General features: G+C 37.3%; 4 protein-coding genes across 5 annotated transcripts; 1 reads left to right on the top strand and 3 right to left on the bottom strand.

Annotated features, from left to right (window-relative positions):
* Positions 1–640: 640 nt before the first annotated feature.
* LOC116014358 (cytosolic sulfotransferase 7-like) lies at positions 641–1982 on the bottom strand. The gene has a single exon (XM_031254402.1). The coding sequence runs from the start codon at positions 1935–1937 to the stop codon at positions 993–995; it is 945 nt and encodes a 314-aa protein (XP_031110262.1). The 5' UTR covers positions 1938–1982; the 3' UTR covers positions 641–992.
* On the bottom strand, positions 1773–4604 carry LOC116014357 (putative pentatricopeptide repeat-containing protein At3g23330). The gene is made up of 2 exons (XM_031254401.1): positions 2415–4604; positions 1773–1908 (listed from the first exon to the last, which is right to left on the bottom strand). Exon 1 carries the CDS (start codon positions 4475–4477, stop codon positions 2654–2656), a length of 1824 nt encoding a protein of 607 aa, XP_031110261.1. The 5' UTR covers positions 4478–4604; the 3' UTR covers positions 1773–1908; positions 2415–2653.
* A 9192-nt stretch (positions 4605–13796) lies between these two features.
* LOC116012941 lies at positions 13797–14483 on the top strand. The gene is made up of 2 exons (XM_031252608.1): positions 13797–13924; positions 14021–14483. Exons 1-2 carry the CDS (start codon positions 13797–13799, stop codon positions 14481–14483), a joined length of 591 nt encoding a protein of 196 aa, XP_031108468.1.
* An 810-nt stretch (positions 14484–15293) lies between these two features.
* LOC116013542 (polycomb group protein EMBRYONIC FLOWER 2) lies at positions 15294–23786 on the bottom strand. Of its 2 annotated transcripts, none has more exons than XM_031253358.1 (22): positions 23660–23786; positions 23272–23376; positions 22952–23099; positions 22627–22682; positions 21918–22032; positions 21685–21841; positions 21543–21584; positions 21128–21267; positions 20398–20460; positions 20161–20282; positions 19716–19780; positions 19388–19440; positions 19235–19288; positions 19093–19152; positions 18735–18781; positions 18504–18625; positions 17949–18126; positions 17269–17317; positions 16977–17060; positions 16531–16610; positions 16138–16227; positions 15294–15669 (listed from the first exon to the last, which is right to left on the bottom strand). In XM_031253358.1, the coding sequence occupies exons 2-22, from the start codon at positions 23304–23306 to the stop codon at positions 15546–15548; spliced, it is 1884 nt and encodes a 627-aa protein (XP_031109218.1). In that variant the 5' UTR covers positions 23307–23376; positions 23660–23786; the 3' UTR covers positions 15294–15545. The 2 variants fall into 2 exon arrangements, with proteins under 2 accessions (XP_031109218.1, XP_031109217.1); XM_031253357.1 differs by having other exon boundaries at positions 17949–18129.
* Positions 23787–26083: the final 2297 nt, after the last annotated feature.

Raw genomic sequence — 26083 nt, forward strand, 5'->3', positions numbered from 1 at the left:
GGTGGAATTTCACTATCTGGGAAATCTGGGATTGGTAGAATTTCACTATCGTTGGCTTGTCAGAAGAAGAGAGAAGTCTAGCATAATGGATAAAACAGAAATGAAAGGAATAAAGAAAGAGTAAATCCAACAAATTCTTACACGCAACATTAGTTAATTCAATGAATGATTGGTCTGTAATAGCAATCCTTCCGTGTTTTTTTTTAATGATTGCTTGTTTTAGTATGTGTTGTCTTCTTTAATACGGAGTAGTTTACTTATAGCTTGCTTGTGACAGTTGGGCTTAAATAATTTATTTGGAAGCTACATATATCATCCAATCACGTCGGCAAATTATACCATAGACTAGGGTCTACCTTACATTGTAGAGCCTAGTCTAAACATAATCTTCAGATTCTGTGTCTGTAGTTTGCATTGTACAGTATGTGTCAGTAATTATCAAATTATTTGTTTACATGTACAGAAACTGTTAACTGTAGGTACCAGAATGTGTTGACTGAAGGTACAAAATTTTTGTATCAGGGTTCACAATGCAATATGAACCATGGTCCATGGCATAACAATTGAATCACATCACCATTGATAAGCCACATTGCCAATGGAAAAATCTGGATAGAATTCAGCATGTGGATACAAATTATTGATAATAAAAAATAATGCAATTTTTTTTGGATGTTTGATGAATAATAATGATAATTGTAAATTACATATACAACACCTTTTTAACTTATCAAACAGACAGAAGATGAAAGGTAATTTGCAGTGGAATATAAATGATTCAACCTACAATCTCCAGAATCAACAAACATATTGGGTTCCAAAGCAAATATTCATAAATCCTAATGAGATTTCACCAACATATCACTTCCAAATGATCCATCAGAAAGGGTAATTCTATTTATTCTTGAACTTATAGGCACTAGAGCATATATGGACCAACCTGGTAGAAGAAACACAAGTTATAGCTGCAAGACTGCAAGAAAATCTTGAGTTTATGCATCAAAGTTGAGGCTAGATCCCTCGAACTTCTGAGCAGTAAGTTGATTGAGTCGCTCTTCCATCTCGGGTGTCAAGTGATTCTTTGAATCCCCGACAACCCCACGCCTAAAGAAGGAGTTGTTGGGTACGCCAGTCCAAGGAATCGAGCCTTTTGAATTGACTTCCAAGCTCTTGAGCCTGTCAATGCTGCATCTCCAGACTATATCTGCAACTTCCTGCTCAGTAAGGGGCTGATCGAGAAAGGCAGCTAGTTTTTCGACCTGGCCTTTCGGGTCAGTTGTTAAGTCTTCATATTTCATAAACAGTACCTTATGGGGCGTCTTCAAGCTTTCGTTCCAATATTGTAGGACATGCTCAAAGTATGGACCATAATGGAAAACTCCACTACAGAAGCATTCAAAAGCAAGGTCAATGGGAAAATGGTTGTGTTGGCTAATAGTGTTGGCGAAGTACCACCAAGCCACAAATGTGTCTTTAGGATTTCGGGTTACATAAACAACTTTGCACTTTGAGTTCTTGGCTGCATCACGAAAGAAACTATACGGAAAATGAGTATGAAGAAGTCTAGGTGAGTTCATACCAGCAATAATACTGCAAGGGTTCCCTGAAAAAACCAAAGATTCAATAGTTGGAACATGGATATGAGGGCTGCCCTCTTCCAGAATATCCTTACTTCTCTGCCTATGCATAATAGATGTGCAAATAGCCTTGAGCCATGTAGTGCCAGTTTTCGTAAAGGATGCCAGTATAATATCATCATCGCGTGCCTCAAATTGTGACTTGAAGGAAACCGCGGCATCCAGGAGATGGCGATCAAACCAGAAACCTTCCAACTGGTAGATATCAATCTTCCCCCCGAGTTTCACGTTTGGAAGCTGATCCACTAGAACATCCAAGGAATCTGATGAGCTGCACAGTGACTCCTTTTTACTCGACATTGTTGGATACAGTTCACAATTACCAAATCAATAGTACCTATGAAAACAACCAATTGTATATAGAGTGCAAGGAGTATACAAAACCACAATGACATTTATAATATCAGTGTCAGGTTGAGATGAGTTTCACTATTCAACTACCATGTCATTTTTTATAGTTATATAAATAAACTACTCTAGATATTTATTAATTTATATTGAAAATCATGCACAGCAGAGATTATCGCATATTACATGATGTTTTTCTAGGTCAAACAAGTTATGTGCCATATTATGTGAAGAACTCTCATTCACAAGTATGTAATTAGCAGCAGTATGATCTCAAATCACATTAGAATGAAAAACAAAAAACAAAAAAACAAAACAAAAACCAACAACAACAACCATCAAGTGTAGGAATATTCTAAATGCTAATGAGAACTGGCTTGCTGAATTCCTAACTGCTTGATAAAAAAATGCTGGTACAAATGATTATACCTGTCAAAATTGCCAGCTTGCTGAATTCCCAACCACTTTACAAAAAACGTGAATGAGACGGCAAAGAATTGGACTTCAGTACCCAATTATCAATGCAAAAAACCCAGTGTCCTTTTCAACATCACCTACTTACAAGATAAGGGCAGTGTAACATCCAGAAATCTCCAAAAGAATTTCAATCTATTTGCTACATGTTTTACTAAGCAATTATTTTCTAAACTCTCAATCTCCTGATCCTGTTACCAATAATCACCACAAGAACAGATCCCATCATTGAAATGATGATAGCGGTTCACATCTCTAATAGTAATTTCTCTCTGTGTGATTTTTGAAATAAATTTGATTGCAACATGGCAATCTTCACAAACCCGTAGGTTCTTAGTGATCAAGAGTTTGGTCCCTGGTGGTGTACTAATCAGTCCAAAGACAATTGCTAGCCGTTCACTGTGGCTGGAAACCATTCTAGTCTTCTCGTCATCTTCCACGTCATGGAAAACAGGTGAAGTATTTGGAACATAACCGGCCTGCACCATCAGTGCTCCCAATCTTTCAAGCTCTGCATAAATCTCATCAGACATTGGATGAGATGTATCCCCAGAGAGAAAGGCATGAAGTTTATTTTTTACTTCAATCCAGCTACAAGCTGTGCTTTTCTTTAATCCTTTTTCAGTCATTAGTTTCCTTAGCTTCGCAACCCCATCCCACCTACCTGCTTGGGCATAGATGTTTGATAATATCACATAATTTCCTGCATCATTTGGTTCAAGCTCAATTAACTTCTCTAAGGCTAGTTCTGCTAACTCCACATGTCCATGAATTTTGCAAGAATTAAGCAATGCACCCCAGACACCAGCATCTGGCATGACATTCATCTGCATTATAAGTCCATAAGCTTCATCCAGCTGACCACACTGACCAAGGAGACCAACCATGCAAGTATAATGCTGAACAGTGGGTTCAATACCATAATCTCTAATCATCAAGTCAAAATACATCTTTGCTTCATCCAACATGCCTCCATGTTTACAAGCTGACAGAACCCCCACGAAAGTAATGTGATCTGGCTGGGCCTCACGGATCATCCACTTAAACATATCAAGTGCTGCATTAGCATGGCCATGCATTGCATATCCAGTGATAATAGCATTCCAAGAAACAACTCTTTTCTCTGCAAGTGCTTCGAATAACATCCTAGCAAGCTTCACATGACCACTCTTGGCATACATATCCACAAGAGCTGTCCTCACCTTGTCCTGAGAGCCAAACCCCTGTCTGCAGCAGTACCCATGTAGCTCCCTCCCTTGTGGAAGTGCAGCTATATCAGCAGAGGCTGAGATAGCAGTGACTAAAGTGGCGTCAGTGGGCCTCACACCCGCATAAGCCATCTCACTGCATAACAATAGGCACTCGTCTGGGCATCCATTCTGAGAATAAGCAGCCAGCATTGAATTCCAGACCACAACATCCCTCTGAGCAACCTTATCAAACACTTCCCTAGAGCTATCAACACAACCACCTTTCGCATACATGTCAATGAGGGCAGCACCAACAAAGACATCTCTTTCCCACCCAGTTTGCACCACTTGCTCGTGAATGTTCCTCCCAACATCTACAGCCGAGAGGGCCGAGCACGCCTTGAGCACAAACGGAAACGTGAAGTTATCCGGAACAAGCCCATAATTGAACAATTGGAAATATAAAGAAATGGCAACCTCATATGGACCATTCCACGCGTACCCACGAATCAAAACATTCCACAGGAAGAGATTCCCTTTGGGAATTTTATCAAACAGCCGGTGTGCAACACTTACATGGTCGCAAACACAGTAAAGATTGACTAGTTTCGTGGCCAATGTGGTATTATAGCTAAGCCCAGTAAGGCATAAACGAGCATGGAGTTGCCTTCCTGGCCCAATCGCCTTCCCGGCGATACAAGAGTTCAGAAGATATGCATAATGCCCCCTAGGGTTGGAAGCTAGTGAGTGCCGATTATAGCGGCAGTTCTGAATGAATGCAAAATAGCAAGGCGATAGATTCAGGAAAGTTCTAATCTTTGAGAGCATTTGAAGAAAATTATGCAAAGGAAAAGCAGAACAGAAACCGTTTACATAAACACTTCAGAATATTCGATCTTTCCTGGTAAATGGCGGGAGAAGCAAGAGAGTAACAATTGCCGTTATTTCGGGTAAAATGAAATTTAAAAAGCATTTTACAGCACATTTAGAGCTGTCAACTTTTAATAAAAATATGAGAAAAATGTCAAATAAGCTTTAAACTTTACTCAAAAAGTCAATTATACATCTAAACTTTTAAAATGTGCAATTAGTTGAGAAGGCGATCATCTGGGTTGCTTTCTCACCATCGTGGTTGCTTGCTGGAGGTTTTTTGACCAATTTTAATAAATTGAAACCAATTTTAATAAATTGAAGTGCTTTCTCTACCCACAGGATGACCATCGTCGGTGGTTGCTTGCTGGAAGTTTTTTGACCAATTTTAATAAAGGGAAAATTGCATCTTTGGTCCCTGAGCTTTAGCAAGTTTCGACTCAGTCCCTGAGTTATGGTGGTATCCGAGTTTAGTCCCTCAGTTATGAACGAAGTGGCGCATTTGGTCCCTGGCCGTTAAAACTAACGGAAAAATTAAAAATAGTTAAAATTTGAAGGGTAAAATAGGAAATTCACATTTTATTATCCTTCTTATATCAAAATCACTTTTATAACATTATTTTTCACTTCTTAGCCTCTTATTTTCAATATTTTTCAATTCTAAAAGCATTTCAATAACTTTAGTATGACTTGTTAGGAGTCTGGCTATCGTATAACAAACTTAAGACCTAGTACAAACAAAGAAACACTTGATCATTGTTTTTAAACATCTGAAAACAGTATCCTAATAATTTTTGGTTTCCTTTACTAAGCAACAAAGGTATCAAACTAGAACTTCTGAGATACAAAATAATTTCAAATTTCTCAGGTTGCTTTTATGAGAATTTCACCAAAAGAATAACTTGAGATTTTTATTATGTAAAAAATATTTTGTATGCAATAGTTTAGTCAATTGTCGTTTTTTGAAGTTACAAAAGTTTTTAAAATTTTCATAATTGATTCTTAGGTTCCTCTTTCATTACTCTGGTTTTAAGAAAACAGAATTTTGTATTTCAAAAGTTCTAGTTTGATTACCTTTGTTGCTTAGTAAAGAAAATCGAAAATTATTAGGATAGTGTTTTCAGATGCCTAAACACAATGATCAAGTGTTTCTTTGTTTGTACTAGGTTTTAAGTTTGTTATACGAGAGTCAGGCTCCTAACAAGTCATACTAAAATTATTGAAATGCTTTCAGAATTGAAAAATATTGAAAATAAGAGGCTAAGAAGTGAAAAATAATGTTATAAAAGTTATTTTGATATAAGAAGAAGAATAAAATGTGAATTTCATATTTTACCCCTCAAATTTTAATTATTTTTTAATTTTTCCGTTAGTTTTAACGGCCAGGGACCAAATGCGCCACTTTGTTCATAACTGAGGGATTAAACTCGGATACGGCCATAACTCAGGGACTGAGTCGGAACTTGGTTAAAGCTCAGGGACCAAAGATGCAATTTTCCCTTTAATAAATTGAAGTGCTTTCAAAAGTTTAGGGATCTAATTGCTCTTTCGTGTAAAGTCTTTCTATTGCCCTAATTTTATTCTCGTAAAGTGGCAAACGTTGTGCACAAAGCTTTTGACATGGTTCCTGTAGGTGCTCTCCCTTCCCTTCGATCCCAAGAAGAAGACGATCTCCCTTGTAAGAAGCAAGAAGAAGACGAAAACAAATCAAGAGCTGATGAAAGAACTTGAGGAAGTGGAAAACGTAATGGAAGAAATTGAACCCTCCAAGGGAAATGGAGAACAACAGATGGTGGAAGCGAGTCCCAAGCTGTCCTACAGTGCTGCTTTGGCTGAGTTTACAACGAGTAAGAACGATGAAGAGGAAGTTTCGGATGACGAGGAAATGGAAGAAGAAACTGAGGAAGCTGAATGTCCTGTCATCAGACTTTCCAAGGAGGAGAAACGGAACCTTAGGCGCCCTTGGAAACAATCGCTGATCATTAAAGTCCTAGGGAGGAAAGTGGGGTACAATTATCTCCATAGCAGAGTCAAAGCCATTTGGAAACCGAAGTCTAGAATGGAGATGGTAGCTTTGGAAAACGATTTCTTCGTTGTCAAATTTGGTTCAATCGATGATTATGAATACGCTAAATATGGAGGACCATGGATGGTCATGGACCACTACCTCGTGGTGAACGAATGGACTCCCAACTTTGACCCAATGCGTGAAGTTACAGAGAAAGTTCTAGTCTGGGTTAGATTTCCATCTCTCCCAATAGAATATTACAATAGTGGATTTCTGAGGAAAATTGGGAACAAAATTGGAAGGCCTATCAAAGTTGACGATGCGACAATCTGGTATCAAGAGGCAAATATGCGAGAATGTGCATAGAAGTTGATTTAACAAAGCCCCTGCTCTCGAGATTCATCCTTAGAAAGAAAGTTCGGCGAATAGAATACGAAGGATTACATTTGGTGTGCTTCAGTTGCGGGAGGTATGGGCACAAGGAGGACTCCTGCCCGTTGGCCAACCCACCTCCAAGTGGAGAGGAACAAACACCACTGGCGAACGGGAAGGCAGCGGTGGGTTGTCAGGAGAGTCACGCGCAGTCGGAGCCGGAGTTGAAAGAGCAGTATGGTCCATGGATGTTGGCAGCTAAAGCTCCGCGGCGAGGTAAGTTCTCCAACAGTAAAGGAACAAGCTTTGGCAAAGGTGACAACTTTATTGAAAACCACATTGTTTCGAACACGTCACCACCTAAAGTCAATAATAGCAACACCAAATCTAGATTTGCTATTCTGGACAATGAAGAAGTTGAAGTGGAGGAGGTCAATGTAGCAGTTGAAGAAGTCAACAACGTTAGCTCAAACAATAAGAGCCCACTAAGTTCCAAGGGTAAGAGGCCAGGAGTGCAAATCAATGAGAAGCAAATTCTTAATGATCATGAAAGAAGAAATATCAACTGTGATACTACAACTATCAATCGCGCGTCTATCCAAGGAGCAGGGGAGACCAGCAGACGAAGAAACCAAGCAGCAGCCCAAGTGGAACACACGGTAGTTCGAGGTAACAATTCCAATGGAGTAAGCACTAGCACTGTAACCCCTCGGTTTTTTCCGACAAAGTTAAGGCTCGAAAATATTTTTTTTAAGCTATGACGTTTAAGAGAAGACTGTTCGGTGCTCGAAATAATTTTTTTTAGGATTAGTTATCGATAAGCTGCGAACTACGTACCGGTCACGAACCGAGAAAATTTTAAGGATATAGATTCAGTTCGAATCTTCTAGAATTTGGATTATTAAGTATCATGCGATTAAGCCTGAATTTCTAGTTAGTTCAAGAAAAATTTTAAATGGACTGTAAGGGATAAATTGTTACGGACTCTGTACCTATAATTCGCGAGAGACCGAAAAATTCCCAAATTTGGTGATTTACGACGAGATTATTTTTAGGATAATTTTGGTATTAGAATTTTCCCGAATTAAGTTATAATCCTCCGAGCTTTCATCTGATTTAAGCATAAACTGGCCAATTAGATTTGAGATCTTCTAAGGACTCCATGGGGTGATGACAAGTGGCAAGGCAAATCTAAGACTAAGATTGGGCATTAAATGTGACATTTATGAGGTATGGCCTAGTTGCACTTGTTACTTGATCTTCAAGAACTAAATCTACACTAATCACATGATCATCTCTCTCACTCTTCCACTCCATTTTCGAAATACACACTTAGGAAAGGAAGAAGGGAAATTATCTTAGTCTTCTATTGTGATCCAAGAACACCCTAGGCAATTCTTCAACTCCAAGGACTCTACTCTAGGTAAGAACTTCGGTTTTGTTCGGATTCTACCCCTCCTAAGACTTAAGCTTGAACTTAAGTGTTAATGTTTAGTGCATGAAAAATATTGTTATTGTGGTGATGTTGCAGGGGACTTTGAATCCAAGGAAAGATCTAGCACTTCTTCGGTTTTAAAATCTTCCATCGAGGTAAGGAATCCCTTAAGTTGGCCCAATCACTTGAAGGTAGACAATTGCTAGGAAATTACATGATTAGGAATTTTTACATGAAAATTATGTGCTATGTTATAGATCTAAAAGTTGGCTCAAATTCTCTACCTTGATTTTTGGTAAATTTACTAGGCATGTCCATAGCTAATTTATGCATGTATATGTTGTATTTATGCCCATATAGGCTTATACTTGTGAAAATAGTGAAAAGAAATAAGGATAGTCTCTGGCAGTAACTTCCGAGATTTACTGGGAAAAATCGGTAAGGTATTTTGATCCCATTTTTTTTAAACATGTAGTTCTATAAGTGTAGAACCCGCATATAAAATTTCATAATGATCGGAGTAATATAAGTATGGTTTTCGAATTTTTTTTCCAAAACTGGTCCAGAGAGAAAAACTCTGGACAGCACACTGCCAAGGGCAAAAATGTAATTTTCTGTGTTTATTCGTGGATCAAAATGACCAAAACTTTTTATGGACATCAAGTACTATAAGTTAGGGTTCTACCATAAAAATTTCAAGTGAAAAAGAGTTCGGGAACTATTTTTACCGGCTCAATCTTTCGGACTGCGCCAACTGAAATTTCTGGCAGATTTGACGCGGACTCGTTTTTGACTTGTTTGCGACCCGGTTTTTTTTTCTCCGATGTTTTTAACCCTGAGTGTTGCGATGTTTTGAAAGCCTACGGGCATCCGGGTGAATTTTTGAAGGCTCAAATATTATTTTTGTGTATTTTACTAACTTGGAAAATAATTGCGCTTCGAGAATTATTACGACTCCTGTACTTGAATTTCTGTGATATGACTAACACTAACCTAAGTGTGTGGGTTGGGGAAATATACTTGAGTAAGTATATTGGTTATGGAGTCGTGTAATAATACTTAATGAATGTGAGGGAGTCTGTATGATTAATCGGTACTGCAGAGCGAAGTTCCTTCGCTGAGTGAAATGGTGAGGGGTCTGTACGATTAATCTATACTGCAGAGCGAAGTCTATTCGCTGAGCGAACATGTGAGGATTTTGTATGATTAATTCATACTGCAGAGCGAAGTCTATTCGCTGAGTGTTGTGTGACAGGAAGGTGGGTGTTGTGTACCCCACGTGTGAATTAACGGTGGGTGTTGTGTACCCCACATGTGAATTAACGAGTGGGTGTTGTGTACCCCACGTGTGAATTAACGAGTGGGTGTTGTGTACCCCACGTGTGAATTAATGGTTGGGTTATGTGAGAGCTAACTGTCAGGTGTCTTGAACAGTAGTGTGGGTGTTGTGTACCCCACGTGTGAATTAATGGCTGTGTTATGTGCCGAAGTTACCGACATAATGTGAAATTGTTTGTTGTTAGATTGCTTGCAGGTAGACTGCGATTGTTGGGTAATGTTTATCTTACCCTATTTATTATTGATTGTTGTTTTCGAAAACCTTTGTTTACTTTCGAGTGACCATGGATCCCCTTACTTAGCCGTCGTGCTAACTACACTTCGTTGTGTCATTATTAGATGCAGTCTAGCGTGGGCCCCTGTGGCCGATGAGCTTTGAATAAGATGGGAGTCGAGGTTGAAGACTACTATATCCTAGAATAGACACCCTGGGAGGATTAGTTTTATATGTACATTGTTGAACGTTGATGTGGTTGTTGATGTTGTAAGTTTTAGCCTTAACGTTTGGGTATAGGAGAGATACCTGAGCGTGGCGGTAACACCCAGTTTTCTGCTGGTTAGACGCTTACGCAATGTATTGTATTATTAGGATTTTGTAATAAATCCAAGTTGTGAAAATTGGGGTGTTACAAGCACCATTGTGGTTTATCACGAGAATGATGAACCGTCTCTGGGTATTCGAGAATACATTGTGGAAGAGCATCACAGTGACCCTCCAGACCCACTGGAGGACACTATGGATGAAGATCCCTCCCCTGGTGTTTCTCAGAACCCCACTTGCTCCTCCCCGGAGGATGCAATGGAGGTTTGAGCGTGGTCATGTCTCTTTTGTTTTTCTTGTTACGTGGGTTTTTTGCTTGTGTGTTTGTCCTTTTTGTTGTTCTCTGATGACGATTGTCTGTTGGAACTGTCAAGGGGCAGCATCTAAGGCCTTCCTTAGAGCTGCTAGGAGCATCTTTGCTTCGCACAACCCCTCTATGGTGTGCTTCTTGGAACCAAAGATCTCAGGATATCAAGCAGACACTGTGTGCCGGAAGCTGGCTTTTGATGAGTGGTTGAGAATTGAGGCCATTGGTTTTAGTGGGGGTATTTGGGTTATGTGGAAAAGCACGTGGAAGGTCTATATCCTTCTCACCCACCCTCAGTTTGCTCTTTTGAGAGTTTGCGACGAAAATTCTAGACATTGGAATATAGCATGTGTGTATGGTAGCCCCTCAATAACGCTTCGGAATAAGCTGTGGAATGATCTTGGAAAGGACCAATGCGGTATTGATGGCCCGTGGATTGCCGTGGGTGACTTTAACTCTGTTACAAGTGTGGAGGAAGTCAGTAATCCTGCTACCTTCTCAGCGAATAGGTGTAGCAACTTTAATAGTTGGCTGGAGAAGGAAGGACTTGTTGATCTTGGCTTCTCTGGACCGATTTTCACATGGACCAGAGGCAATAATACAGACAACTTCAGAGGTGCAAGATTGGATAGAGCAGTTTGCTCACCGGATTGGCTTGACCTTTTCCCAGACACACACATTAACCATCTCGCTTCTTCCCATTCTGACCATCTTCCTCTTTGTGTCAGGCTGGAGAGATCACAAAAAAATTATTATAAACGTAGATTCATTTTCCATGCTGCGTGGATGTTGCACGACAATTTTAACAAAATCATTACGGAGAAGTGGAAGGCAAACAGAAATCTATCTTGTAACTTGGAGGATATTAAAGCAGCGCTTATCAAATGGAATAATAATGAACTTGGCTCAACCAAAAAAAGAAAGCGTAGGCTAGAAGCGAGACTTGAAGGAATTAAAACTGCTATGGTGAAGAAAAGAAGTAATGGTCTCATAAAACTGGAGGCGAAGTTGAGAAAAGAACTTGATGATGTTCTCCGCGAAGAGGAGCTATATTGGTACCAAAGGTCTAGGGAACGATGGATTGCATCGGGAGATCGTAACACCAAGTACTATCACTTGGCCACTAAGATCAAACGATCCCGTAATTCCTGCAAGAGTCTTGTAAATGACGATGGTGTAAGAATATACGACGAGGAAATCCTTAAGGATATGGTAAAGGACTACTACACCAAACTCTTTGCTAAGGATGATCAACAGGAACAAAAGTTGTGTACTAGAAATGCTTTTCCTAAAATCAGTGATGAGGAATGGAACAACATTTATACTGATTGCACTGAGGAGGAGGTAAAAAAGGCCCTCTTCGAGATGGAGCTGTATAAAGCACCAGGACCAGACGGTTTTCATGCTGCATTCTACCAAAAAATGTGGAAAACAGTGGGAAGTAACCTCATCAAGCAGACCAAAGATTTCTTCAAAGACGGTACCATGCCGAATGGCCTCAATGACACTCTGATTACGTTGGTTCCAAAGACTAAAAACCCGGATCACATTAATCAATTTCGCCCTATCAGCCTCTGCAATGTGTCTTACAAGGTGATTACCAAAGTCATTGTCAACAGAGCTAAAGATATCCTTAAAAAAGTCATTGCCCCAGAACAAAGCAGTTTTGTTCCAGGAAGGCAGATTTCGGACAACATCGTCATTTTCCAAGAGACTATCCACTCTATGAAGAGAAAAACAGGGGCCAAAGCCCAGATGGTGTTAAAAATTGATCTCCAGAAAGCATATGACAGAATATCTTGGAGCTTTATCAAAGAAACTCTTGAAGAAGTTGGCTTTTCTAAGGATTGGATAAATATAGTTATGAAATGTATTACCACTACCAGGCTAGCTATCCTTTGGAATGGGGAGCAGCTTGACTGGATTACTCCGGAAAGGGGTATTAGGCAGGGAGATTCTATATCTCCTTACATTTTTGTCTTGTGCATGGAGAGATTGGGCCACATTATCAAGGAAGCAGCTGATATGGGAACCTGGAAAGGAATTCAATTGTCAAGGTATGGTCCCACACTCACCCATCTTTTCTTTGCTGATGATTTAGTTTTATTTGCAGAGGCTTCAGAAGATCAAGTTGACACCATTCAAAACTGTTTGGAGCAATTTTGCAAGGCCTCGGGGCAAAGTATCAACCTCCAGAAATCCCAGATTTTATTTTCTAAAAACATAAGCAGTGAGTTGGCTGAAAGAATCTCAATTAAAATAGGGATCAAACAAACCACTCAAATAGGTAAATATTTGGGGGTTCCTACCATCCATGGCAGGGTCTCCAAATCCTACTTTGTCCATGTCATGGACCGTATAAGTGAGCGTTTGGAAGGGTGGAAGGCCAAGACTTTATCTTTTGCTGGTAGGAAAGTCCTTGCCCAAAGCGTACTTAACACCATCCCCTATTACACCATGCAGTCCACTTGGTTCCCTGCGGGAGTCTATGACGAAATTGAGCGAAATACCAGAAACTTTCTTTGGAATGGTGGGAATGACGAAAAACGCATTCACCTTATTAATTGGGATACTGTTACCAAATGCAAGGAGAAAGGAGGCTTGGGCATCCGTCGCATGAGAGAGATGAACATGGCCTTTATGGCCAAAATGGGATGGAGGTTACATCTTGAAAAAGACAACCTTTGGGCGAAAATTCTTATCAGTCAATACAATAGGCAGAGGAATGAGATAAAGGACTGGAGAGAAACTCAGGGCTGCTCTAACTTGTGGAAAGGTATCGTTCGGAATAGAAACTTGATTGATAAGGGGGGAAGTGAAAACTCCCTTGGCGGTCCAAGAACTAGTTTGGACATCATTGAGAAGGACCAGGGCAAAGATCATTTCTCTATTTCCAGAGCCTATGAGGTCACCACACATGAACAAGACACTCCTACGAATAAGGATTGGGTGACCATTTGGAAACTTAAAGTGCCCAACCGTATTTGTATTTTCCTATGGCTTGTAAAACACGGAAAACTAATGACAAACATGGAGAGATGTAGAAGGGGTTCACGACCAGAGACAATTGCGAGACATGCCGGGAGAGGCATGAAGATGTCAACCATATTTTCAGGGTGTGTAGAGCTGCGGATAATATCTGGAAAGCTTTTCTTCCCAGACATGAAAGACAAAGGCTTGGGAGAATGGGATTTGATGCATGGTTTTCAACAAACCTTCGGGGAAATGTAGAGTCCAGAACCAAAGCAGATTGGAGTACTTCTTTCGCTCATTATCATGTGGTGGCTGTGGAAATGGCGTAATGAAGTAGCTTTTGGGGGCCATGAAAAAGAGGTTCAACAAAAGGTGGAGTGGTTAAAAATGCAAGAAATGGAGATCAGAAAATCCTTTGCTAGCTCGCCCAGGCCGGGAAATTCCCAAGGGGTTTACGTGAGAAGATAGGTTTGTTGGAAGAGACAAACTGACTCTCCTTTGATTCTTAATGTCGATGGATCCTTTAGAGGGGAGGGCACACTTGCAGGAGGAGGCGTTGTCCTTAGAGACAAAAACGGTAGATGGATTGAGGGTAGATCTTTCTCTTTCCAAGCTAGTAACCCTCTGGAAACTGAATTGAGAGCGTTGGAGTTGGCCCTGCGGTGGACGGAGTCTAAAAGAATCTTCAACATGGAGATTCAGACAGATTGCAAAGAGATGGTAAAGGCCCTTAACGATGCCAACGAAAGTAATTATCAGCGGGGAGCCCTGAAATCCCGTTGCAGAGAATTAATTCGTAGAAGTGGGTACACTACAGTTGTTCATATCTTCCGTGAACAGAACTTTGTTGCTGACTTTTTGGCTACGCTTGCTGCGAACAGGAGGGAACCTTGCATTATCTTTGTTTCCCCACCCCCTGGTTGTGATACTCTTGTTTGTAATGATCAAATGAGAGTTGTGAGTGAACGTCTCTTGCTGGAGACGGAGTAGGCTGTGTTGGTTCTTTTCTATCAGCCTGGGGTCCCCCCCTCCCTTTTGTATTTTCCAAAAAAAAGAACCCCCTTATTTACATTATTGGTGGTTAGTAAGACTCGATCCCTAGTCTTTGTTCCCACACTTCACCTTTGTGACCCGTTCCCAAACTTCACATCTGTGACCAGTTAAGTTGCACATACGAACGACAATAATTTTATTCTCGTAAAGTGGTGTACGCTATAACTAAATTTACTCGAGATCAAACTAGGGAGTGAAGATTTTTGAAAAGTCCAGACAGCTTCGATGGATATCTTGCTACAACTATGGCATCTTTGTTTGAAAGACGACTTAGTTTTGTAGAAATTTCGAGATGTAACCCTCCCCTTGATGTGAAAAGCAGCAACTTTCGAATTATTTCCAAATGGTAAATCATCCATAATAGATTTATATTAGTGTTTTACCACCTGAGTAAACTTGCATGCCATTAGATATAACACATTAACGCACATGCATTTTTCCCAGCAATGGTAGCATTAACTTCATTTTTTTATGAGGAAACCGCGATGAATTATGCTCTTATATAATAGCCCACAAACCATATAAAAGAGATGAACCGTACTAGAAAGATCATGTGCAACAAACTCAACCCAAAAATTATTGACAAGAATTAAACTTGTGACTTTTTCGTACCAGAATTATGCTCCATTCACTCAGCCAACCTTTTCAGGTGGCTTCATCATTTTTCTTGTTTCGTAATTTTCATCAGCATGAAGATATGTTGGCTTCAGTTAGACCATTCAAATGGTTCAGTAATAAACAGAAACAGGATTGAAATGACTGCTAATTCTTTTACCAATTAGGATGATGCATGAAAATGAATGTATTCACTGTATGTACTTCCATCAAAGTATATGAAAGCAAAACCTAACATACTTTATATTCAAGCAGGTAGCCTCATTTGTAAGATCAGAATGGAAGACTTGGAAGGCAGGGTAGAATATATATGGTTGGGAGTCTGAACTGGAGCTTAGTCACCAGCAGTACACCCCCCTCTCAAAAGAGAAAGAACGGACGAAATTAGCTTCTCGTTCTGTCCGCTTCTTGGTTTTGAAATTGCTCTAATATTACGTTACAATTGTTCATGGTGCGGGCGTCGAGGAGACCATGGTTCCATAGTTTTATCATGAACAATCTCCAGCACCTGACAGGAAGAGCATAATAATGGAAATCAGTGCTTGTAGAAGAAATTGCATATGCAGTTGCGGGTAGTGAACAATCTTCCCGTTATGAACGAAATGGTTTCAATTCAAGCATGCCTAGTGTGAATTCTAGAGTTTATGTAATCTCACAAGTCATGAGCAAATGCAGCGGTACAATTGTACAAAACAAAAATATTTACAAGATGCCAAGCACCTTGTGCTCAGATGGCATGTAGTGACTCTCCCATATGAGAGGTCATGAGATCAAGCCTCAGTGGAGGCGATATTAACTCTTTGTGCTTCAACAAGTTTAGAAAGTATAGATGATGAACAGATACTACAATGTAATAGGGTCAGTTGTATTCAAAAAAAAATATTTACAAGATAAGAGCATTTATTTTCGTTTTTTTCATGTAAGTAGATATTTGTATTGAAAAAACATGACCATAACAGAGAAGGAGAAAGGCTACCAGAGCATTGCTGGAGTCCGGCAAAAATCTTGCCCATGCATCTTTGAGAAGGCCTCGCATGCCCAAGGAATATGGCCGTCTGCAAGCACCCTGCATAGTAACAAACAGAAGGCCTTAAAACAGAGATCGCATACCAAGTTTCGACTTTATTTGTGCCAATGAGGTCAAAGTTAATTCTGCTTTTTGTCCATATAATGGCAATTTCACTTTAGTACTCCAAGTACAAAACTAGATAAAAGCGATCCCTCAACTACTGAAAATTTGACAGAAATGGTCATTCTATTAAGGTTTCGTTAAGAATCCCATTGGAAGGAAATAATTTCCTATACCACTCTATCGTTCCCAGCATCATTTGGAATCAGCAAAAAAGGGTCTTTTGCACTAAGGTCTTACCTTTGCTTTCTCACGAATGAATTCCAAAGATGCATCATTTGCTTCTCATCTTTGGTTACATCAACAAAGTCATCAAGCATCTGCATTGTCATCAACTCATAAATGGCAAGAAAGAGAATTGAAACAAAAAAATATTTTAAACAGTTTTGCATGCCAAATGAAATGAAGTTATGAGTGTTGCTACTTGTGGGTTCAGAGACTGAAGGCCTAATAAAATTTCAGTTGACAACAATTGGGAATTGCCAAGTGTGACTAAGATAATTTCAGCCCAAGGATCCACATTTTTGCCTGATACTATCACAAAACTATAGCCAGATACAATATTATAAATTTCCATAAACAATCAAGAAACTAGAACAGTAAGAAAGCTCCTATTTTTGTCTGGATTAACGGAATTAATTATCCTTGTGAAAAGTTTGACAACTATGATGAGAACTAAGGCATACCCTCCGGTCTTCGAGATCTGCAACATCATCATCAACTTCATCCTCACTGTCCCGATCTGATAAAACTTGTTCCATTGCCATAGGCTTCCCCCATTGGAAAAAAAGTTTAAAGAAAATATTTTAGTACATCAAGTTGCACTTGATCCCAAAAAAGTTTAATAAGCATGAATCTAAATGGTCTATATTTAAGTTATTTAACAATAGGTCATATTCAGCATAAACATTTTCGTCAAGGAGGACAAGAGGAATACAATAAATGATTTCAGAAACCACGGGAACAATAAATCATCACCTGGGCTCGGTGTGAGTGAAAGAATTGCCTCTTCTGCAGGAGTGTGCGGCTTTAAGTGGGAAAGGCAAGCCAAAGAAAGAAAGTTAGTTAGGTATGATAAGTGATAAAACACTAAACCTTATTAAAAAAATCATGGCAAAGAACAAGGGCAAATACAATGAAGTTCCTGCTCTAGTACCAAAACACTTGTTCAAAGTTATGTGTAATAATCGCCAGCACATAAAATGAAAGCTCAAATAATGCACACTTCCATGCTTAACAATATCCTAGACAAATTTATTACAATATTATACCATTTTTTTCCAAAAGTGAACCAAGTTTGAACTGCCACAAGGGAAAGAAGAAGAGGGGGAAAGAGGGGGTGGGGGTGCGCGCACACATATCTTGTTAATTACTCAAGTGTCATAATGACTAGTTCCCTGCTTAACCCTAAACAACAATCTAGAAAATTTTTCCTTCAATTCGTAGCATTATGGTAAACAAGGACATTTTGGAGTGCCAATGCAAAGAGGGGGAAGAGGCTGATATATTGTTTTAAGAATCCACAAAGGGAAAGCAATTTAGTGCCTGAACAAGCTCCTGAAATATTCAGGCCCATATGAAACAGATGTGATATAATTGTGAGCAAATGAAAGTAGCATTATGACAGAGATCTTGCACCAGGTGTCCAGGACACATACTTTCTTGGATCGGAGCGCTCAACTGATAACTTCCTGGTCTTTGCAAATTGAAGCATTGCAGGTGGTGCTAAACTGCTTCCAGGCAATGATTGCATACAATCGGGATCTGGATATGAATGTCCTGTGGCTGATGAAACACCTGTAGCATTGGGACTTGATGCGTCACAGTCCATGATACCTGCTAAAACCTCACAATGAATCAACTTAAAATGAATAGCACACATATCACAAAATTATTGTATTTAAAGCCTGCCTGAGAAATGAAGCAAGTTTTTTTTTTGAGGGGAAGAAATGAAGCAAGTTAATTCTGAGTAACATAAAATTCCAACTCGGAAGAAGGGGGAAGGGACTAATACTAAAAGCTAATAGATTAATGCAAGTCATCACAGGGAGATAATAGAAACATAAAGACACCCAGAAAAGTATTTTTCAAGTATTAGAGCTATTAAAGTACGGGTCTGGCCAAACAACATATGAATAATAACAAATGGAAAAGTTTAGTCATGAAATCCTATAATGCTCAGATTTTATTTTTCAAGCCTAAAGCGTTCATACCATCATTCTTGACCTGAAGCTCATTAATTGTTGTAGGGAAATCTGAATCAAAGACTAGTGGATGTACATGTTTTGCATTCTGAACTACACTTTGTGATTTTCTGCGTCGGCAGGGCCTTGAACTGCATGCAAAGTGTGTAGCCATTCATTCACTTTGAGCACTCGTGTCATCATAATGAAACTAAATTATATACTAATCAATACAAGTTAATTCATAGGATAGTTACATACCACAAGAAAAATGTTTGTTGCTTGGGATCAACACCATCAGCAATGATCTGAGACACATTAATCATACAAGTCTCAGTAACATTTGCAAAATCTTTAAAGGCACTATCAAAACTTCGCATCTATCAGTATATGAATTCAATAATGATAATATATAAAACATTTCAAATTCAACTTACCACATCCAATTTCTATGCCACAAAATTAGACAGATGAGTTCATCTTAAAAATAAAGGGAAAAAAAAGAAAAAGATAATTTGATAGATGAGGTGTAGGCAAGTTGGAAAGGCTACATATTATTCACAGCATGATATTCTTCAGTTACTTCTGGCAGAGAGTCCCTTTAATTTAGTTTTCTCACCTCAGATCTCCATGCATCAGTTTTAACAGACACATTTACGGCCTGATAATCTTCAGTAACCTACAATTTATAATGCAATTAGAATTATAGAGCTAGGAGAAATAAATAAGAAAATGTGCTGGACTTGCTATGTTTTACCAACCCAAAATTCAAAATTGAATAGATCATGACAGGTGGATAAGTGATATCTCAGACCCTAAAAAACACAAAAGAAAAATGCTTGTAAGAACAAATAGAAAACACCTCAATTTCATTAGTAGTCACATAACTAGGAAACGAAAACAGCATCTGTCACCTTAAAGCTTGCACATTTCACCAAGCAGAAAGGACAAGTGAAGTCTTCTGTCACTGCCAGATTCAATAGAAATGAAGTCAATATTTTAAACTACAGATATATTTTATATCACGCAAAGAACTCTTCTTTTTCTATTTAAAAATAAAAATAAAAATAAAAACGCGCATTTAGATAAAACCATGAGAACCAATGCAACAAAAGTAATTGTGTACGGCTAGATCTAGGTACCCAAAAATAAAAGTCTGTAGCAATAAAATTAACAGAGAGTATGATACAGTAAAATGGAGTTCAAGAATGCAGGTTTTAATCTCAAGAAAGAATTGATTACCTTCAGTCCGCTGACACTTGTTGTTATAGTATCTATAGTTGAAAACAACATTTCCAGTCCTCAGCCTGGGAATTGCAGCAAAAAAAAAAAAAAAACGAACTGATTCACAATTTGTGTATTCATCAAATGAAATACAAGCCAAGAAAATTTTCAATTGTGAAAAGGAAAAGGTTATGAACCAAAACTTTTCAGGAAAAAGGTTCAAAAGAACAAACCAAAGTATTGTCTGATTATTCAAGACAGTATGAAACATATATAAGCAAAAGCAGTATGGATCCATCATTTACATGTGTAAAGAATAAAACAATCTAATTAATGGGAAAACCACTGCTAAAATTTAAATCACTAACCTTGTCATATGCACAGTAAAGTATTAGCACAGTATGTAACTATGTATTAAGCAATAATACATTATAATTTTATACATAGGAACAGGAAATTTCACCTCATAATATGCTGCAACGATGTATTAGGAATATCATTATATGAGTATGAATCATAAGGTGTTCTCTCCTGTGCCCCAACTTCTTCTGCAGCAACATAAACTCCAATCGCTAGTGACGTATCCTTTGGAACCAAACCAGGAAAATAATTATATGGAGAAGAGTCGTATATATAAGAAAATAAGATAGATTTCCACAGAAGACAGAACTGACAGAGTATAGAATAAAGTTGAAAGTACCACAGCTCCAAATTGTTGAGGAAACTGAAATGAAATATACCCATGCTTGTCCAAATAGCTTAGCTGAAAAGACAAAAGATTCATGAGAAATTAAAGGGTTTTCACTTTTCTGACCTTCCCCTTCTTCACGGCATGAGCCGTGAGGTCAGAGGAACAAAGTGAATCAGGACAAATAATCATTGCAGGAAAGACAACAATATAACAAATAGAAATTGTAGAGATGCCATTCTATACCATTCCTTATTCGAAGATAAAACTCATCATCAGTTTTCTCCATAAGATGACTGTGGTCTCACAACAATAAGCAATAACCAACCGAGCAGAAGTAAGATCAGTGATAATTTACAATTTCCAGAACTTAATTGTTAAAACAACTGATAGATTTTAAAATATAATAATGATAGTTATAGTAAGACCATATAAATATAAAATTAGGCAGACTTCTGAATTGTCCCTTAACTGGAAATATTTCAGTCCATTCAATGCAGCCTATATGGGTAAGTTATTAATCTCATCTGCATGCATAGTTCATAAATTAAAACTAAGAAAGTAATGGCAAATCCTTTCTTAAGCAAAGAACAATGACATTTCAAGGAAAAACCAAGAAAATTCATTTCTGAAGAAAGTTTGTTGATACCCAGTTTCATGCTGAACAGGATTTCCTATGCATTAATAAGCAAATTCAAACGAGTAATTACATATTTGCATCCAGTAACTTCAGTAAGAATACCTTCATGAAGCGGGTGCACAAGTCAACATTTCGCCACATCTCTGTCCTCTCTCCAAGACTCAAGTTTGGAGACCCTTCCAAAGATAAATGAACTGTTTCCATAGACAACCTACCGAATAAGCAGTGCCCTTCAACGTTTGCTATTACAATATAAGAATTAAATTAGTACAACAAACTGCAGGAAACTTGAAGAGACAATTTAAACAAAAATTTAAGGCAAAGCATCAATGTGGGAAGGAACATCTTGCAATTAGTCCTCAACACCCTATAGGCCCCTCTTGTGCTTTATTTTAATAGTCATTTCTAATATGAACCTAAATTGTCAACAGTTCGGCACCACCCCCAACATTCTAACAATCTAATATTACAAATGATGCAATTACAAAATGACTATGTATCCATGTACGCAACTTACAAGGAAAATATGACATGTCCATATTGTCCTTCGCAAGCTCAGCTGAAAAAATAAATAAATAAATAACCACAAAAATAATTACCATCTTCCACTGAAAACTGTTTTGGTGCAAAAAGTATTTGAAGGAACATATATGGCATACCACAACTAATAAAAAGAATTCCAAGTGAACTAGCCTCAACTGCTGATAGCTTATTCATTTCAGGAAGGATAAATTTCGCATAAGCTTGATTCACCCTGTCTACTCCAGTGCAAGAAGATATTATGGATGCCCGCTTAAAGGAATAGACTTCGGGGTCCTACATGCAAATTGTACCGTTTAAATAAAACACAATACTTTTGAAAATAGTGAGTTTGATAATTGAGCACAAATACCTTAGAAGCTACGGGAATTTGAACTTGTCTAGCCAACAATATACACAAAGGAAACAAACTTTGAATCTGTGAACCGTCATTTTTAGTTGCTGGAAGAGAAATTGCCATTTGTATCCTAGAAAAGCAACCAAAAGTTTCAAACTAAGAAATGCTGTGCGATTATGAAACACTACTATACACAGAACATGAATGTACTGAGCATTAACAACATCAGGCACAAGCCATCACCCAAACTCGAAAAGATTAAAGGATGGTTTGATTATAATTTAGCATAAAATGTTTGCTCTTTTTCATGCACATTAGTTCTTTGATATTTGTGCATGGTAGGTAGTATTATCAACATGTTTTTCTTTCATACACTATCTTACAGAGTTACAGATACAAAGGTTCACTCCATATACTTCACAACCGGCTTCAATTGCATAGTAAATAGGTATAATAGTCATTTGTTTTGCTTTCATATACTGAGTTACCCTCATGAAGGTTTAAACCATATACCTTCTAGCCAGATTGATTTGATATATAGGTAATACTACCAAACTCGTGCTTTTGCTGCAAAATACTAGTTTACCCTTATGAATCCATACCATCTATACTGACAGAAAGGAACCAGAAGCCCAAACATATGACTATTTAGATTCAAGTTCCAAAAGAACATCATTATTGACATTTAAAACGAGACATACAGTATATGATTCCAAACTGTTACCTCTTTTTATGTTTTGCCTGTAGTTTGTACCGCAAACATCTTTGTATGAAAATTGGCTGCATAAGAGCCAGTCTTCGGTTAGACAGATGAAAAACAAGAATATAGATGAAGAATCATATCCAATTGTTACCAATGAGAACATATTGTCAAATTTATGGCCCTTTTGAAGACTAAGATCCTTTTAAGTTTTAAAAATTAAAAAGGACATTCTTACAATCCTGTTCATCTAATTCATAAAATTCATAGAGAGCGCAGAAGTTAGCAGCAAATGGTAGAGGGAGAAAACTTCCAACTTTAGAAAAATAAAATAAAATAAATAAAATACATTTTTTGCTGCTCGGCGTTGAAGTATGTTGTATAACTCAACAGGTTTGCAGTAAATGGAAAGGCTTTCTTCAGCTGCAGTTTCCTCTTCTGCAGACAAGTGCCCATGGGTATCGTGACGGCACATCTGATCCGCAGCTCTAGAGTACCTGCAATTGCAAACAAAATTTGGTGTTTCATAAACTAGCCCAAATCACATTCCACCAACATTCTCCAATAAATGCATACGGGTTCCTACTAACTAATCATGGTTAAACATAAACCAGCTTTAACACATTTTAATCATAAAAAAAAAAAAAAAAAAAACTGAGAAAAGCTTACGAAGTTCCGCGAGGCGTTAAAGGTATGCCCGGCATCCTTTCTAAGCAGACTCAATATGTGCACTCATAGTCCTCAAGCTCGAGACCGAATTCAGAAGATCCAAACCTAACACAAATGAAACAGGACATCCGAAACAAAACAAAAAGAAAAAATGTTAAAAAGCGGACAGAAAAACGAATCGTTAAACACACTTTTGAGCTCAATTTAAATGTTTCGTGAATCTAATTCAGCTCAATTTTTCAAATACACACACGCACATGCATATATACATATGAAAACAGCATTTATGCATAAATTTGAGCTGAAATCTAATGCTGCAGTCACGATATTGCGATTAAAATTGAACATTTCGATTCGAAAATATAAAAAAAAATTGAGAAAAATATACCTAAAATTGAAAATTGCAGACGCTAATTCCCGAAAGAGTTTCAAGTCTCAGACTCTCAGGTACGGAGCAATCGTGTCTATTTTGCGCTTTTATCCGACCTATATACAGCCATGAACGCAAAACTTTGACCTCTAAAGCGACTGCGTTTTGGGACACCGGGACCTATATACAGCCATGAACGCAAAACTTTGACCACTAAAGCGACGGCGTTTTGGGAGACCGGATCCAAACATAATCCGAGGTGTAATACAATTAACTGAAAAATGTAATTTTAGTTATTGAAATGTTTTTTATTAGCGGTTTTTTTTTTTGATTCATTACGGGGTCTTTCTCCGTCCGTTTAACGGTCCGGGTCCACCCACGTTCGCTCCGAGAGGCAGGTTCTTCCGAAATTCTTCCCCACAAAGAGAGCTCACTTGCCACTTGAGCTACCCCATTGGGTTATTAGCGGTTTTAGTGTATAATATGTACTTCTAACTCTTTTAAAAATGTTAATTTTAACTTTTGAATTAACAAGATTATTAAATTTTATTAAAATTTTACTTATTGCATGGTATTTTAGTACCTTTTCTACTGTACTTTAATTATATTTTTGTTTAGTCTCGATATTTTATTTGTAAAATTTAAAAAAAATCAACAAAGTCATGTAGGGAAAAATAGAAACGATGTGCCACAATTAAAAATAAAAAATTTATGGAAGAATGTTGTCAAAATTCTATTTTGCATATGAAATATCAAAACATACAATGTTATAAAGAATAAATATAAGGCTATCATTATCTTGCAACCCTCATTTTTAAAAATGGATCACACTTTCACATAGTCAATTTTTAAATTTATCTAGTATTTTCTCTACATCCCTGCAATATCATCTCACTTTTAAAATTGGTTCAACTTTCATATTATATTATAAATATAATAAATAATAATAATAAAATAACTAATAAAAAAAAAAGTAAGGCGCAACAGCTTTTGCTGCCATTTAGCAAGCTTGTTATTCATGTTGACAAGAAAAAATAAAAGAAAATTAATTTTTAAAATCCATATCACTTAAAAAGAATTATTTTGGATGGGATAAGGATAGCCTAATACTTTGTAAAATTTTAAAATGCTCATGTAATATGTAAAATTTTAATAAAGTTTAATAATTTTGTTGTTACAGCGGTCAATATTGTAACTTTTTTGAAGAGTTAAAGTGTATATTACAACAGTAAAAAGTTATAATTAAAAGTAAAATCGTTTGTAAACAACAATTAAAAAGACTAAAATTGCATTTTTTTCCTTGCAATTAAACGAAAGGATAATTTCACTTTAAACCCTTGTTTGAGGTTTTCTACCGTTACTTTTCAAACCTTTTTACTTTAATTAATTACACCCAAAACTTTCAACAATTTTAATATCATTTTGATCATCGGAAAATATCGTAATATTTAAATTTTCACCTTTTTTTCTTTTCGATAAAAATGAGAGAAACCTTCGAATGTCCCATAACAAAAAACACTTGATTTGAACGATGAATGCCTATCTAATTAATTCTAGAAGATTTGATTAAAAAGTAAAAAGGAATCTCAATCACTCACTTAGTCAAGGATTTTGCTGCCTTGTGCTTCCCAACTAATTAATAATTTGAATACATTTAATTTTTTTGACTTTTAAAATTGAACAACTTAGGTTTAAATGTTACGAAATAGTTCACATTTCATAAAACGGTAAAATTAGATGAATTCTCTAACATGTTAACATATTTTAAACATGTTAATTAAGCAAACAATTAAATTTGGTCAAATAGATAGTGGTGTACAAAAAGTACAAATATCATAGTGTACTTAAATTACACAAATTTTGTATTATGTTGACCATTTTATATATTTTGCTAATTAATGACATTCAATATTTGATGAAAACACGTAAATTTTTAAAATTATTTCAAAATTTTGTGATTTTTAATATTTGAAAAATTATTGTTAAAAGTCTTTGTACTTGATTTTTTTTTTTTGGTCAGATCACAAGTTTCTTTAGTCATGGTACAGTAAGGATCCCACAGTAAGAATAATCATGTTTACGTAGAGTATACTAAGACCCACACACTAAGACTAATCATATTCCTGTGGGATATCAGGTACCAAAGCATCAACACCATCGCATCTACACCTCACGGGTTTGTACATGGATAGTTGGATGTAAAGTATGAAAATGTATTTTTAATTATGTTTAAATTAGTTAACTTAATGCATTGGTTTACATATATAGCATTATTGAAATAGTATCAAAAACGGCTTGAATCACATACAACTATGACTAAAATGGAAGATTTTAACATATATTTATGATGAATAAAATATGCTCAATTAAAAAACCAAGAAATGGGATTGTGTGAAACTTGATGGTGTGTGGGTCTCTTGATCTTTTTTTTTTTTTTTTTTT

The sequence above is a fragment of the Ipomoea triloba genome, chromosome 3, assembly GCF_003576645.1.
Source record: "Ipomoea triloba cultivar NCNSP0323 chromosome 3, ASM357664v1".
NCBI lineage: Eukaryota > Viridiplantae > Streptophyta > Magnoliopsida > Solanales > Convolvulaceae > Ipomoea > Ipomoea triloba.